Consider the following 16,496-nt stretch of genomic DNA (forward strand, 5'->3'; position numbering starts at 1 on the left):
GCCTCCCTCGGGTACTCACCACCTCTGTTTCCGTCACAGGAACTAGGTAATGCCCTCGGTCCAGCACCATCTCCAGCTGTGCCTACGTATTTGGCACCAGACCAGGGCAGCTCTCCTGCGCACCAGGGAGAGCAAATGTCGAACAGCCAATCGCCCCAGGGTGGTGGGACCACGTACCATCCCGGTCAGAGGATTTGGCCCTCCTCTCTGAACATTCCCATCCCTACACCACTAAGCGGATCATCAATCCCTCCTGTGTCCGCTTGTGGCGGACCTTAAGGTGGTACACCCATCATTTAATGTTTCCCAAATTAAGCCTGTTCAGGAAAGTCCTCTGTGATCATCATCCAAGTTACCTCAACTACGTCTGAGTTTTCTTCCGGGATCCAGCATCTGGACATCATACATGTCAGGACAAGAAATAAGGAATAAATCTTCTGCCAAACTAAAAGAAATGTGGAACAAATCTTCTTTACTGCATGAGTTGTCTGCAGTATTCAATTGTGTAACCAGAGTTCAGGGTGTGAAGGCTGCAGAGCACAAACACACACATCTGCAGGCAGTTTGATTGTCTGTTGCAGCATTTCACGTAACCCAAACCACTGAGAGCAGATTCATATCTGCTGCTGTTCACTCATCAACCTCCCTTCTCTCTGCTCTCTGTCTTTATTCTGCTGCATGGAAACTTTTGATTTGTTGATGTTCTTGAAAGAATCACAAACTTACAGTTAATGTCATTGAAGAAAAAGAAACATGAAAATTGCCTTTAAGTTTATTGAGAATATTGTTGCAAATAAAATGTAAGAATATGGATCAAAATGTATGAACAGAAAATTTAAATGAAAAAGCAGAAAACTGCAAAGTTCCATCTCTACAACACAGCTGACACAGGATCTACAGCAAGTCATGAAGAACATTTGAGAACTGTGATCAAAGTGATGAATGAGATGAAAAGATGATGTTTTATGGAGAGAAAAGACGAGCAGAAAACAGTCATTAAGCATATCGGAAGTTGGTGGATGCTCCCTTGTTTCTGAGGATCATCAGCAGAGAGAGTCCACAGCAGTACACCAGACTCTTCACTATCAGCACTGAGTACAGCAGGCAGAGCAGCTTCACCCTGCACTCAGACTGGAAGGACAGCTTCACCAGGTCCAGAGGAGGAACAGAGGCTGTTCCCTCTGCTAGAATGCTGGAAGATGCTGGATGGGATGTTGGAGCTGCTGTGGAACCTGCAGCTGGAAGTGCAGGAACCTCTGAAACAGAGAAAGAGTCAGAAAGAGTCAGCATGAAGCTGAATCTCTGTTGAACACAGTCACCAAGCCTTCATTACCTTGTTGTGTTTGGGCCTCCACTGTGCCCCCCTCATGTTTGACGGAGCAGATGTATTTATAGGAGCTGTCCTCTTGATGATGGACCAGCAGGATGGAGGCGCTGCGTCCCGACTCTCTGAGATCCAGCTGCTCTTCAGAGGTCAGTTTCTCCAGTGTTCCGTTGTTCTTCTGTCTTTTCCAGAAGAACTGGACCACAGGAGGAAACATGGCTGAGGCCAGACACAGCAGGGAGCTGCTCCCCTCCACATGGACTCTGGATGCTGCTGGGTACACGCTCACCACGGGCTTCACTACGGACTCATCTGAAGTTTGACAGCAGCAACAAGCAGCACAGACACACACTCACACAGTCAACAGCAGCTTCCAGAAGTGCATTCAGTCTGATCCTGGAAACTCCATGAACTCTGATCACTAAACTCCTCATCAATGCAGCACAAAGTTCACTTCACTCACTGGATTCAGCTTCACATCAAACCGTCATCAGGAGACACGACGGCTGCAAATCATTTCTACACTCAAACTAACTCATTTGGAAGAAAAAGATCTTTAGAAATTTGGAAATTAAACATTAAATCTGAGCTTAAAAATGCAAATGTGTTGAATTTTCATTAAACATTTTTATTTATAGAAATACCTTTTTTTAATTATTAAAAGTTTTTTGTCATTCTATTATAAAGATTTTCATATTTTTCAGTATTAAAAAATATATAGTTATTTGTATAATCCAGAATATTAGTCATTTTTTTACAAAAAAGTTATTTTTTTTCAAAAGTTTACCTTTTTAAATTACATTTATGGCTCAAATTATCATTTTGATTTAATTTCCACAAGTTCAAAGCCAAGATCAATTTTACAACGTTATTGTGAATCATGATCTACCTTAAAATGATCATTTTCATCAGTTTTGTTTCCAAACTTCAGTTCAATTCAGTTGAAGCTCAGATCTGATCTTGTTCTCAGAAACCAGCAGATGTTCCAGAATCAGTGAGACCATCAAACTCTAAATATTTGGAACATCACTCAGATCTGCAGAAATCAAGAATCAGTTTAGTTGTTCAGTGAGATTTCAACATGTTTGCAGAAATGATTCAGCTTTTCTTCTGGAACAATGGCTGCTTGATGAATTCTCTGCTAATGATGAACAAACTAACATGTGAAGCTGAAGCAGCAGAAACTGACTTGAAACACATTTTCTACAATCAAACAGCTGAAGGAGCAGAAATGGTTCTTCTTACCCGTAACAAACAGTCGTGTTCCAGATCCAGCGATGTAGTACTTGTTGCCCGACTCACACAGTGAGAAAGTGTGCTCCAAAAACCTGTGTGCTGTTAAAGTGTCATCTGAGTGAATCAGGATCATATTTCAGCTCCATGATGAGTTTCTCTAATGTTCAGATCAACATGACTGTCTCTGTCTGCAGTGGAGGAACTTGGTGAACTGCTGTGTGAAATGAGAGAAGAAAATGACAAATATTCCTGCAGTTATTAGATGAAAGATTCATGCAGAAAGTGACAGCATGAAAGAGGAAATGTAGAGTTGTGCAGGTGTTCAGTTATCCTGAAGTCCATCAGTCTGTTTTCTTCTGCTCCTCCTGAAACCACAGGAACATGAGAGAGCAGCACAGTTCTGCTGGGAGTCCAAACACAGACACATTCAGCATTCAGAGCTCACTTCCACTCTCAGAGTTTCTGTCTCACTTCTGGTCTCTGCTGGTTTCATCATCGCCCCCTTCAAAGTCCCGTTCTTGTTCTGTAGGTGGTCCGGGACACACCACAGCCTGATCCAGTGGTGGTCCTGGATGCACTCCAACCCATCCCTGCACTCTGGCCCGACCAGCCGGAGCTTAACGACTGGCCCGACCCGCCGGAGCTCGACTACTGGCCCGACCCGCCGGAGCTCGACGAATGACCTGACCCACCAGCCGACTGCTGGCAGAACCCTGACTGTGCCATTTTTGGTCCCTGACTCCATGCCTGACAGGTCAGCTGACTCCATGCCTGACCGGCCAGTTGACCCTATGCCCGACCCGCCGGAGCTCGACTACTGGCCCGACCCGCCGGGGCTCGATGACTGACCTGACCCACCAGCCGACTGCTGGCAGAACACTGACTTGGCTCTGGGCCAAAGAGATTGAAAGTGTTAAATCACCTGTGTGGTCTAAAAGCAGATATAGCTTTACTGCAGGAGACCCATTTACCGAATTCGTTGGACCATGTCATGTGCAGCTCACAATTTCCAGTCATGTATTCTGCTAGTTATAACTCAAAACAACGAGGAGTTGCTGTTTTGATTAATGAAAACCTTAATTTTACTCATAAGGATACAGTTACTGACCCAGAAGGTAGATTTGTAATCATTAATATATCCATTCAGAATAAAGACTATTGCATAGCCAGAATCTATGGCCCGAATGTTGACGACTCTTCCTTCTTTCACAGATTCTTCACCTCACTCTCGGTTCACTCTGACTCCACAATCATTATAGGAGGAGACGTCAATCTGATTCTGGACCCTGAACTTGACAGACTCAGCACAGCAGCAAACCAGCGCACATGGCGGTCTGCAAGTATCCTAAAGCAGTACATGAATGATCTGGGTCTCTGCGACGCTTGGCGCTCATGTCATCCAAACACTAAGGGGTTCACCTTTTTCTCTCCAGTTCACCACTCACACTCTCGTTTAGACTATTTATTAATTAGAAATTCTCTCTTAAAAGATATCCAAAGTTCCAACATTCATCCAATTATTATCAGTGATCATGCACCAGTTTCAATAAAAAATTTAAGGAAATATCCATACCCTCTGGTACGACCTGGAGGTTTAACACGTCTCTTTTAAGGGACCAAAAATTTATTGAATTCTTTAAGCAAGAGTGGGCAACCTTCTTAGAATTCAACAATACTCCATACTATACAATACTCTATATTTCACCATGCCTTCTTTGGGAAACAGCAAAGGCAGTCATGAGAGGGAAAATCATTTCTTATTCAACGCATAAAAAACGCAAAGAGAAAGCAGATTTATTAGAATTAGAAAATAAAATCAAAACTCTGGAGACTGCTTATGCTGCTTCTGCACAGGAACACATTCTGGGAGATCTGAAAAATTTAAAGCTGCAGTTAAATGACATCATCAATAAACAAACACAGTTCCAAATACAAAGGCTACGACTTGAAAGATTTGAAAACTCTAATAAATCTGGCAAATTTCTGGCTAATGAGCTTAAAATTAATAGAGAAAAATCAACAATCACCTCTATTATGGACCAAACAGGAAATGTCACTCATGACCCAGTAAAAATTAATAAAGCATTTGAAAACTTTTATAAAAACTTGTACACACCACAGATCAATCCGTCAGAGCGAAGTATTGACTCATTTCTTAATAATGTAAACCTACCCAGGCTAAATGAGGATCAAATCACAAACTTAGACTCTCTGCTCTCGTTGTCTGAACTTCATGAAGCTCTGTAACTTATGCCTAATGGTAAAGCATCAGGGCCTGACGGCTTTCCTGCTGAGTTTTATAAAGAATTCTGGGAACAACTGGCACCAACATTTTATAAAACTGTTGTGACGGTGTGGCACTGTCAGACGACGAGTGGGGGGCCACGCCGTGTTTTATTGTTTGTGTATTGATGTATTTTTCATTTAATGATTTAATGATTACTACCTGTGGTGCCACCTGGGTGGAATGGAGAGCAACACCCCGTGGGCGTGGCGTCCCATTTAAGAGGGAGCACTGCAGGTGGTGTAAGGAGAGAGGAGTGACGGAGGTACCATGCGCTGTGTGGCCCTGCGTTGAGAAACTGTGGTGTCAACTGGTTCTGAATAAAGAACGACCCTCCTCACCTTAGCTCCTCTGCATCCTTTCCTGGCGGGACCCCGTCACATATGGTGTCAGAAGTGGGATCGCAGAGGGGCCACAAAAAGGTGAGGACGCAGTGGCGTGGTGGGGAAGACTCCCCGGCAGCTCAGCACCTCCTCCAGGTACTCTATCCTCTGGGGAAGAGGGGGTGGATCCGGGTCGCCTCGTCGGAGCGTCAGGCCTGGCCAGGGCCCCGGAAAGGAACATTACGGCGTCCAGATCGGCGTCCATAACGAGCGGCGGACTTCGCGGGCAGCAGGGGCGGACCGCCGGAGCGCGGAGACGGCCGGAGGCGGGACGGGCACACCGCCCGGTTCCACTGCCGCGGATGCGGGCATTGGAGGCCTGCGCGGAGCTGGACAGGGGATGGACCGACGTCTACCGGGCCGTCAGGGGAGTGCTCCGGGAGAGGCGTAACGACTCGCCTGTAACCTGCTGTCGGCGGCTCCGATCGGCTGAGGTGCCATCCAGGAGGAGACCAGCGGGTGCGTGTGGCCGAAGGAAGGGCCGTAGCCGGGGCTGGGACCGACTGGAGCGGCGCACCGAGGAGCGGATCGGAGGGATCGCCGTCGTGGAGCAGCCGCAGCCCGTGCATCCATCTGACGCGAGGACGTGGGAGGAGGAGCACGTGCCGGAGGAAAGTCCCGCTGATGCCTGTAGACCAACTGGACAGGGCCTCTACATTAGGCGAGGGGCGCCTGCGGAACGGGTTGGTGGTTCGGCGTGGCCGGGCTTGCGCGGCGGCGGAGGGCTGGACTGGATCGCCGCACACCGTCGATCTCTCAGAGGAGGGGGATGGTGTGACGGTGTGGCACCGTCAGATGACGAGGGGGGGCCACGCCGTGTTTTATTGTTTGTGTATTGATGTATTTTTCATTTAATGATTTAATGATTACTACCTGTGGTGCCACCTGGGTGGAATGGAGAGCAACGCCCCATGGGCGTGGCGTCCCATTTAAGAGGGAGCACTGCAGGTGGTGTAAGGAGAGAGGAGTGACGGAGGTGCCATGTGCTGTGTGGCCCTGCGTTGAGAAACTGTGGTGTCAACTGGTTCTGAATAAAGAACGACCCTCCTCACCTTGGCTCCTCTGCATCCTTTCCAGGCGGGACCCCGTCACAACGGTCATATCTATCAATGAAAGTCAATCACTACCACCTAACATGAACTCAGCCAACATAATCCTTCTTCTAAAACCAGACAAAGATCCCAATAGTCCCTCAAGCTATCGCCCAATTTCTCTAATCAATGCAGATGTAAAAATTATCTGCAAAGCACTAGCACAGAGAATAGAAAAAAATCACTCCTCACATAATTGATTTCGACCAAACTGGATTCATCAAAGGCAGACACTCGGATGACAATGTCCGTAGACTAGTTAATATAATAGACTTTGCCACCATTGAAAACCAGGAAATGACGGTACTATCGCTGGATGCTGAAAAAGCTTTTGACAGAGTAAACTGGAAGTTCCTTATTGCTGCCCTCCATAAATTTGGGTTTGGAGAATCATTCATCAATTGGATTAAAATATTATATCATAACCCCAATGCATCAGTTAGAACTAATAAACAGACTTCCAACAGATTGTTTCTCAGAAGAGGAACCAGACAGGGTTGCCCACTCTCCCCCTCTCTTTTTGCTATATTTATTGAGCCTCTAGCTGCAGCAATAAGACAGAATGAGGGCATTAAAGGAATTAAAACTAAACACAGCCATCATAAAATTAGTCTCTATGCAGATGACATATTACTGTTTTTAAATAACTCACGTTCTGTAAATGAAACGGTAACAATTATTAATGAATTCTCCTCCATTTCAGACTACTCAATTAATTGGAACAAATCTGTTTCATTATCACTGAGCAGTAATGCGGAGCAAAGACTCACAATACCAGTCAAATCAGGCAATATCAAATATCTAGGTATTTAATTTTCCTCCAACTTATCAGAACGGGTGCAGCTAAACCACACCCCATTACTGAAAAGCATACAGGACAATCTAACACGCTGGACCAACCTGCCTCTGTCCCTTATGGGCAAGGCAGCCACGGTTAAAATTAAAATCTTACCTAAAGTGAATTATCTCTTCTTAATGATTCCCACACAACCGCCACTAAAATGGTTCAAAACATTAGACTCATCCATATCAAGCTTTTTATGGAACAATAAACCTGCAAGAATTAGTCTAAAAACTTTAAAATCTGATGAAAGGTGTGGAGGATTAGAATTACCTAACTTCCACAAATACTTTCTTGCAAATAGATTGCAATACATCTTAAAATGCTTAAAAAATAATCCAGAAACCAACTCATGGTTAGACTTGGAACAGGCGTTATGTGGAAAGATCAACCTGTCAGACCTACCGTTTATTAGTCAAACATTAAAAAAACAGGATTGTTTTCAAAGTATTAATATAACGCCACTTTAACAGCCTGGTGGGAATTTCTCAAAATATCAAGATCATCAATTCAACCGTGCAAAATGACACCCATCTCGAACAACCCAGACATCCTTATAAATAAAAATATGATATATTTCCCAGCTTGGCAAGCAGGGGGCATAAAACAACTAGAGCACATAATTATTGATAGTAGATTCATAACTCCCCAGGAACTTCAAGACAAACATGGAATAAATAACTTCTTGGAATATCAACAACTTAAATCAATTATTACTAAAAAGTTTAAATACAGAGACAACGATTTCAAGCTACCAGAGGAAGTTACCACTCTGATTAATTTCTCAATGAAAAAAACTCTCCAAAATATACAAACTTTTATGTAATTTAGATAATAATATTTCACTTCCGACAACAAAATGGGATGCGGATTTGAGCATCAGCACAGATGAAAGCTTCTGGTCAGAACTTTGTCTAAACACCTTTAAACTGACAAAAAGTCCAAATCTGCAGCTAATCCATTTCAAAACTCTTCACAGAATTTACTACACTGGACAGAGGATGTTCAAGATGGGTCTCAGCAACTCAGACATTTGTGAGCACTGTGAAAGTAATCTACCCGACAGTTACATGCATGCACTATGGTTCTGCACGCCTGTCCAGGCTCTCTGGCAGCATGTATGTGCCGATCTATCAGTCTGGCTTAAAGTTTCAATCACGGCTTCACCGTCACTTTGTGTGCTTGGTGACATGAGTGCCATCGATGTAGAAGGAGAATTAGGTTCTATCATTTTCATAACTCTTTGTATTGCTAAAAAAAACTATTTTAATAAATTGGAAAAACAAGAAAAATATAAATATAAGTCAACACAGAAATCTGCTGCTTGATCATATCGGCTTGGAAAAAATGTCAGCCCAAAGTTCAAGTAACTTTGAAAGAATTCAGTCTCTCTGGTCTCCCATAGCTAACTCCATGACTTAGGGGGTAGGGGGGCCTGGTCGTCGCTGCTCCTTGCCCTTCTGCCGTGGTTCGGGGTGGGGATCGGGGCCTCCGGAGCCTGGCGGGGGGTGGTGGGGGCTCCGTTGTTCGGGGGGTCGGGTCCAGTGCCAGGGTGGGGCAGGCTGGGGCGCTGCGTGGTCCTCTGGGCTTGGGTGTGGGGGTGCGTGGCGGGGGGGGTGGGCTGGTGGTCTGGCTTGGCTTGGGGGGGTGGTCCTTTTGCCTGTGCTGGGGGGGGGGGGGGGGGGGCGGCGCTGGATGGGCTGCCCATCTGCACCTGGGGCTGGGATCGGCCCTTCCCTGTCTCTGGGACGGGACGGGACAACCCTCTTGGGACCCCCAGTCGCTCTCGGTGTCATCCGCTTCGGCTGCGGGGTCTTGGGTGGGGTGGGGTGGGGGGCTTGTCGGCCCTGTCCTGTGGGGGGGCGTTCGGGGGGGGGGGGCACTATTGGTACGGGGCAGGGGGTTGGACGGGTCGGGGTCTCCGCTGAGGCAATCGGCGGTTGCCCCGGCCGGTTGGCTGCCTCGGTCCCGTCGAGGCCTGACCAGAGCTCTTCTAGGGCTGGCGTTTGGGGGTGGGGGCCTGGGCTTGGTCCGGGGAGGTGCGACGCTTTCTGGCTCCTCTCTCTCTGTGTGGGGTGGGTGGTGCCAGGCCTGGGGTGTCGGCGCTTCTGGGGGTGGGGCCCCTGGCCGGGGGGCTTGGGGGACAGCTTTTTGACCACTGGGGGACAGTCTACCAGCTGTCCCCAACTCACCCCCTTACTCATATAACCTCACATTAGGGGGAGGGGGTGGGGGGTTTACCCTGCGATGCGCCTTGGGGGCGGGGACTACTTGGCAGTGGCCCCCCTCCTATGGTTGCCGTATGGAGTGGGCCCCCCCTCTTTCTGTTTTATTTGCACCTTAGACATGTAGGGTCCTTTGTAGGGGGGGTGCTTGGACATCACTGCCAGCAATTAGCAGATGTCCTCCTAGCACCCTACCCGCCAATTTTAACCGCACCTTAGAAATTCAGGGCCCTTTGGTGGGGAGGGTGAGGGGACATCACTGTGAGTAATCAGGAGATGTCCCCTTAGTGCCCTACCCACCAATTTTAACTGCACCCCCCTTAGTACAAACACCCCTCCACCCTCAATATATACATTCCAACATAAACACACACACATGCACACACACACCCTCTCAAACACACATAGACGCACACACATTTTGCAAGGAAGATGGGACCTAGGACCATCTGTCCCCTGCCCCTTCCCTGGTGGGGGGTGCCGTCCCCTTGGCCGTGTTCCCTGGGTGCCGGCTTCCTGGGCCCGGCGGTTCTCTCTCTGCGCGGTGGGGGGGGTATACATTACACCTGAGCCGGGGGTGTTGGTGTCCCTGGCGGGTGGGTCCTGGTCCTTGCCCCCGAGCGCTGGGCCCCGCCAAATTTCCAACTGTGGCTGAGCTTGGTCGGGCCATATTTACAACACCCCTTGTGGGCCCCCTTTTTTTCCCCGGGGTTCCCCCTTCTGGGCGGGGGCGGCGAGCCCCTGCCTTGCTCCTCCCTGGACCAACCGTGGGCTGGGTGGGTGGCTGCCTGGAGTGCGGAGCGGGTCTCCCTTGGGGGGTCCTGGCTCGTACCTGGGGTTGGGGCGGGGGGATGCCCGGAACTCCTGGGTGGTGATGGGGTGCTTGTCTGGGGCTGTGGGCGTCCTTCTCCGGTGGGGCCCTGCGTTGGGCTCTCCCGGCGGTCCTGCTGGCCCTGGCCTGGGTGGCGGTCTTGGTCGCCCGAGGGGCGGTTGTTCCCTGCCTGTTCCCGTGTGGCGTTGGGGGGATTCCGGCTGGCGCTGCTGCTGCGGCGGGGGTGTTGGGCTGGGGATGGCTGGGCACTCTCCCTCCTTCTTTTCACGTTCCACCATCCATTTTAGAAGAACATAAACACTCACCTGAGCACAGGTGTTAGCTCACCTTTGCACTAAAAGTTTGCATGGTTTAATGACTGAAATATTTCACACTAGTTGGTTTGAAGGTATAAGTATGCGTGTGAACACTATCTGTTTTGTGTACATGTCGACATGTGGACATTTTTGCAGCTAACAGGTGTGTTGATAACATTTGAGTGTATGTGTGGACAGGCCCCGCCCTTTTTGTCCCACATTTGAACCTTACCGTAACGATAAACAACCAGTAAACTTGTTGCTTTATGCTGCTTCATGGTCTTATCCCCCCTCCCCTCCTATTATCACCCTCCTACCCCCCTCTCTCTCTTCTTCCCTTCTTTCCTTTTCCGTCCGGTCCAACACCCAAGATTTTCAAACATGGTTGAAATTAATAAAGTTTGGCCTCAATTACAAAAGGGGTTTATTCAGACATACCTCTGGTTTGTATGAAGATTAATAACCCCTCTTGTTAAAGTAAAATATGTCCAACACAAGAGGCCCTCAGCTCTCATCTGTCTGCCCAGCTGTTGGACAGGACAAAAATAAAAAAGAAGAAGTATCCACACCAGAATGTTCTTTCATTTGTCCGATCAGTCTGTCAAACTCCCTTCTGCATCTGGGTTATTAGATATGAAAGTACAACACTGTTCCCCGAAGATAGCGCAGACACCCCTTTTTTCTGCCAACAGCATTTCAAGAGTGATGCGATTTTGGAATGCCATGAGAAAAGTGGCTGCCAACTGCCCGTGCACCGCTTCAAACCCACTTTGAGTTCAATGGCCTAATCTTTGTACATTATAGTGTATATAATTCATTCTGTCTACGTTCTTATTGATGGTACAGCACCAACACAATACTGATTCAAATCCCACTGCTACCTGGTTTACCAGTTTATACTCATCTGGTACCCCCCTTGGAAATCCGACTGCGTCTATATATGTTGGATCAGGTGTTTGCCAAGAAGTGTGACGTTTGCCTCTATGCAGCCATTGTTGAGGTAAAGTGCTAGACATCCTCTGAACCAGTGCTACTGAAGAGATGGGGTACACTGAAACTGGTAACAGAAGGGATACTAAGGCAAGTTCCTGTGATTTTTAGGGCTAGTTTGTCCAAGAGTCTATCATCCCCACACCACCACCAAATATCCGCTCTTGCCACCGGGGAGAATTTGCTGGATATTATGTAGGTATAATTATAACATTCTCGAGTGAGCTTCCCTATAGGTTCCCCAGTGCCCATCAGATTTACACAAGTGAAGATATTTCGAGCTACTTTAGACGAGAAGATTGTTTTTTTCCTTTCAGCTGATACTACAGGATATACGTTATCCCAACTAAAACAGTTCGGGATGTGGTTGGTGTTATTCATCACTGGAAGGGTACATGAGACAGTTATAGTTGCCCTGTAACAGGGGTCTGGGACCTAAACACACCACACAACTTTGTTTTGACATGGTAGCCGCTTGTTCCGCCATCAACAACAAATATTTCGAGCCTCCTGATACACCTGTTACAATTTGGAACCACTCATCTGTGGAGGGGCGACCGCTGATTATTTTCACCCTTTTTGCTGGTTTAGATCCGGGACCGGGTCTTAACCCTCCAATCTGCACTTGTGCTGGCGCAGGGGTGATGACTGACCCAGCCTGTGCAGTGGGTTGTGCTCGAGGGGGTTCTAGACAAAATGATATTTGCAGGGGTCGTGTCCCTGTGCCCCATCACACAGCTCTATCCAAGAGCAATAAACTTTGCCAGGATTCTCCAGCAGGGGTGGGGGAATTTGAGAGTACGTGGTGTTTAACCTAAAGCTAACTTTTTTCAGACTGTCGAACCGTTTGTCCTGTTTTAAAAAAAATCTTGTGCTTTGACAATGTTCTGTGTCGTGTGTCAAATGGTGAACTATGTTATGCTCCTTTTTTATGTGAGTTATTGTTCTTTTTCTTGTTGTCATGGATCCTTGATTAAACTGACGTATTAAAACTCTTCTTCTTCTTGTTTAAATGGCGGGAGGCACCAATGAAGGTGCATTACTGCCACCTACTGTGTTGGAGTATGGGTCGAAGTGGGGGACTACCTAACAGAACAAAAAACAATTATATTCTCCTTAATAATCTGGTTCTGCCCAAAAAAACCATAATTGCGCTATTCAAATTTTCCTCCCCTCCAAAGAGCGTCTTCAAACTAAGCCTTTCACCCTTTGGCAACCGTCCCCTATTCTCCAGCTGTCTTCTAAAATCTGCTCAACTGATTCTTCCCCGTTCCCCCAATCACAACTGCACTGACGGTGAATCACATGCACGAGCTCAACGTGGCCGGGGTTAGCATTCCACAATGTGTGTGGACGGGGTTAACATTACACAGCGTTTCAGCATTCCGCAACGTTGAGTGTTCTGCAGGCTGCAGCCAGGGCTTACTCGGAATAAGAGCTTCATGGATGGGAGAAGAAGAACTCACATGAGGCGGCTGAAGAGGAGGAGCAGCTGAAGATGAAGGTAGGTGCGATGTGCCATCAGCGATGGTTTGGAGCAGGGACTGGAGTTGGGCTAAGTGCTGCAAGAAGGTCAATTGATTGTTCGACAGTGCATTGATCATCTTTCCCTGTTGGTCCAGGGTGGTGGCATGGGTAGACAGAGTCTGGATGAAGAGATATGAACCTACTGGGTCCATAATGGTCAGTCTGTTGTGTTATGACAAGTGTGGCTGGACCCAGAAGCAGGACAGAAACAGAAGGTGGCTGAATAAGTGATATTTATTGAGTCCCAGTGGTGGTAGGGGGTTCAGGCTTGGATGATTTGTGGCTATCAAGGTGACGGAATTGAACCTTGCTTGGAGTCCAGAAGAGTGACAAATGGTAATCAAGGCTGATTCCTGGAGAGGCAGACAGAGAGAGGATGAGCTTGCAGCATGAGGAACTTGGCATAGAACTAAACGTAGACATAGAGCATAACATGGGTCTGAACTCTACCGCATGAAACAGACGGACTGACGTCAGTTGATGGGTGAGGAGTCCATATGAAGGCTGCAGGCTGATGAGGTGATGGGTGGCAGGTGTGATGAGGATTCCCTGCTAGGTGTGAGGGAAGACCAGGATCCTAACACTGGGACTGTTCCTCCAGCTGTAAAATGGGACCAGTATCTCTGCTGCCAGGAGCGTCAAAGCATGCAAAGAAGGTTTTTAAGGTGTCAGGCAAGGTGGGGTCATGGGTGATCTGCGTGTTGCTCCTGTAGTCTGTGATGATTCTAATGCCTCTCCACATCTCCCATGGGTTGTTGTTTGCAAAGTGCTCCTCTACTCATTGTCTGTATCTGCGTTTGGCCGGGTTGATGCCCTTCCTCAGCTCTGCCCGGGCCTTACTGTAGGCCAGCCTGTCACCTGACCTATAGGCTTTAACCCGAGCTTTGAGCAGAGACCACACTGTGCCAACAAAAAAATGGTTTCTGGTTTGGGTACACTTTGATGGACTTTATGCTATATCTTAGTTGTGAATTCAGTACATAAGTTAATTTAATTTTAATAGTAATTAAAGTAACATAAATTATATATTTTGTTTTGTATACGTATGTATTCAGGCTTTGAATTCTTGGGGGCTGAGCTGGGGGGTTCCAGTGTCTCATCCAGGGCGCCAAACTGACCAGGACCGCCTCTGAAAATATGTATTGAGAACTAAACAGACAAAACTCAAATGACTCAACTTAATTTGCAATAACTTAAAATAAAAAAATATAAAAAATAAATAAATTTACTTTTTTTATAAATTTTTATGCGTAAAGGGGTTATTATTTCATCAAATTCCTTTTCTTAGGTTAGTAAATGTTAAAAGTGTATTTTCTTATTTGCTTGTCAAACAGTTTCCTTCCTAAATGTCATTCTTGTAAATCTGTAAAGGGTTTGTGTCTCTAAATGTTTCCAGTTGCTGTTTTCCAACATGTTAGAAAACTGTGCTTAGAGAAATAACAGGCCTGGAATGTTGAATGTGTTTGTTCTCACACTGATGTTCAAACTGGAGTTTTTTCTATTTCCAGTTAGAAAATAAGGAGAAGCAGAGAAACAGTTCAGTTCAGTGGATCTGAAGGCTGCAGAGCAGCAGATGTTCTCTAAAGGCTGACTAAGCATTGACAGCTATTTATTAATAAACTTTGTTTTGATTTGATTGTGTTTTCATTTGGTGCCTTAATCCTCGGTTCAGTGAGTTTGTGAGTCTGTGTGAGATGGAGGTGAAACATGTGAACCTGGCTGTGGTTTCCTGCTCTCTTTCTGTCACAAACGATAACATCTGTTCATCTGCAGGTTTTTGTTCAGCCTGTAGGGATCATTTCTCACTGTGGACATCTCTCTTCCCGCAGCCGCAGTAGTAGGAGGCTGAATGATCCACTTTGACTTTATTGATCTTCAATTCACATCCACTCTGGGTTATTTCAGCCGTGAAATCATCTTGTTGAGGATGACCGTAAGGTTTGTTGATTCCACACCTGCTTTTATGAAAATTAAGAATTATTTTAAAGGTTTCTGTTTCTTTCATCTGTAACCAGAGCAAATATTCAGAGTCACACTCCCAAAGTCCTCCACAGCTGAAAAAGACACTTTGACCAATTCCCCTGGTCAATGTTAAATCCTCCTGAATCAGTTCTGCTGCCATGGCAACCAGTGCTACAGAGACACAGACAGACAGGTGAAGGTCAGGATGACAGTGTTTGTTCCAGGTAGACCTGGTTGGCTCCTGATTGGCTGCAAACACTCACCTGAACACAGACAGCACAGAGCAGCAGCTGGGAGGAAAAGCATTTTGTTCAGCCGTGTTTCCTCTGCTCAACCTGAGGAGAAGTGGTGTTCTGATGCAGCTGAGGACAAAGAAGGACCTGAGAGCTGTGAGATGAGAGCAGGACCACGTTCTTTGGGACTCCTCCTCCAAGCTCCCATCAGCCCCTGCAGCTCACAGAGAAGACTGCTGCTGCAGACGGACAGCTCAGCTGAAGCTGCTGTGTGGTTTCATCTTCCTGATTTGAATCTGACAGCAGATGAAGAGAATCTGGGTCACATGATGCACAAACACTCCAACACATTCATGTTCCACAAACACACTCAGCTTGATGCTGAACTCACAAACACACACTGTTATCTGCTGTTTAACAGCTGTGGAGAAAATACACAAGTATCAATTCATGTTCTGTTTCTTGATGAATCTCTTTGATCCATGATGAACTCATGTTGATGCTGGAAGCTGCTTGAAATGTTTTCTACACTGTTTATGTCTAGAGAAAAATATCAATGATTCTCATCTGTTAACACAGGGAAGTTCCTAAACAGCCATGTGGGGGCGCTCTCCAGCTGCTGTAAATGAAAATGAATGGTTTCAGAGATATTTCGTTTACTTTTAATGGAAGATTCTAAACCATGAAGTCTGTTTTCCTCCATCAGAAACATTTCAGGAGATCTTTGTGTGAAAACTTTTGATCTGATCATCACAAAGACAAGATTCCAGTTTTTTCTTTGTTTCTCATTGATCTCATGAATATTTTTCTCTGATGACAAAATAATAAGGCGTCCTCGGCTGGGGGTTGGGGAGCCAGTGACTCCCTCCCCAAGCTGGTCATCTCTTTCTGCTGTTAATGACCCAGGTGGAACTGGTTCAGTTTGTTTGGGTTTCAGAACACTGCCATAGATGGATGGAAGAATAAACCTGAGACCACCATTCTTATTAAGAGAAGGTTTATCTTTCTTGACAAAGATGGCTTCTTTCACTCCTCGCTTAAACCATCCTTTCTCTCTGGCTAGAATTCGGACTTCACTGTCCTCGAACGAGTGGTTTGTGGCCTTCAGGTGGAGGTGCACTGCAGACTCAGGTCCACTTGGGTTGGCTCTGCGATGTTGGTAAAGCCGTTTGTGTAGAGGTTGTTTGGTTTCTCCTATATATTGTTCATTGCAGTCCTCTTTGCAGTGGATAGAATACAGAAAATTACTCTGTTTGTAGCTAGGATTTTGTC

At 46.5% G+C, this 16,496-nt stretch overlaps 1 protein-coding gene across 1 annotated transcript; it reads right to left on the minus strand.

Moving 5' to 3' along the window:
- Window positions 1-765: 765 nt before the first annotated feature.
- On the minus strand, window positions 766-15,842 carry LOC110013689 (immunoglobulin lambda-1 light chain-like). The gene is made up of 5 exons (XM_023965701.1): window positions 15,255-15,842; window positions 14,843-15,162; window positions 2,570-2,609; window positions 1,334-1,636; window positions 766-1,256 (listed from the first exon to the last, which is right to left on the minus strand). Exons 1-5 carry the CDS (start codon window positions 15,295-15,297, stop codon window positions 997-999), a joined length of 966 nt encoding a protein of 321 aa, XP_023821469.1. The 5' UTR covers window positions 15,298-15,842; the 3' UTR covers window positions 766-996.
- Between the last annotated feature and the right edge of the window lie 654 nt (window positions 15,843-16,496).

This window comes from Oryzias latipes, chromosome 17 (assembly GCF_002234675.1).
Source record: "Oryzias latipes chromosome 17, ASM223467v1".
In the NCBI taxonomy this organism is placed as follows: domain Eukaryota; kingdom Metazoa; phylum Chordata; class Actinopteri; order Beloniformes; family Adrianichthyidae; genus Oryzias; species Oryzias latipes.

What these genes read in the sequence shown, in the direction of transcription:
- LOC110013689 (XM_023965701.1), bottom strand. Translation starts at nt 15,297, where the DNA reads ATGCTTTTCCTCCCAGCTGCTGCTCTGTGCTGTCTGTGTTCAG. An exon ending in TCTGTGCTGTCTGTGTTCAG is followed by an intron (nt 15,163 to 15,254) that starts GTGAGTGTTTGC and finishes GTGTCTCTGTAG; the next exon opens with CACTGGTTGCCATGGCAGCA. An exon ending in GGAGGCCCAAACACAACAAG is followed by an intron (nt 1,257 to 1,333) that starts GTAATGAAGGCT and finishes TCTCTGTTTCAG; the next exon opens with AGGTTCCTGCACTTCCAGCT.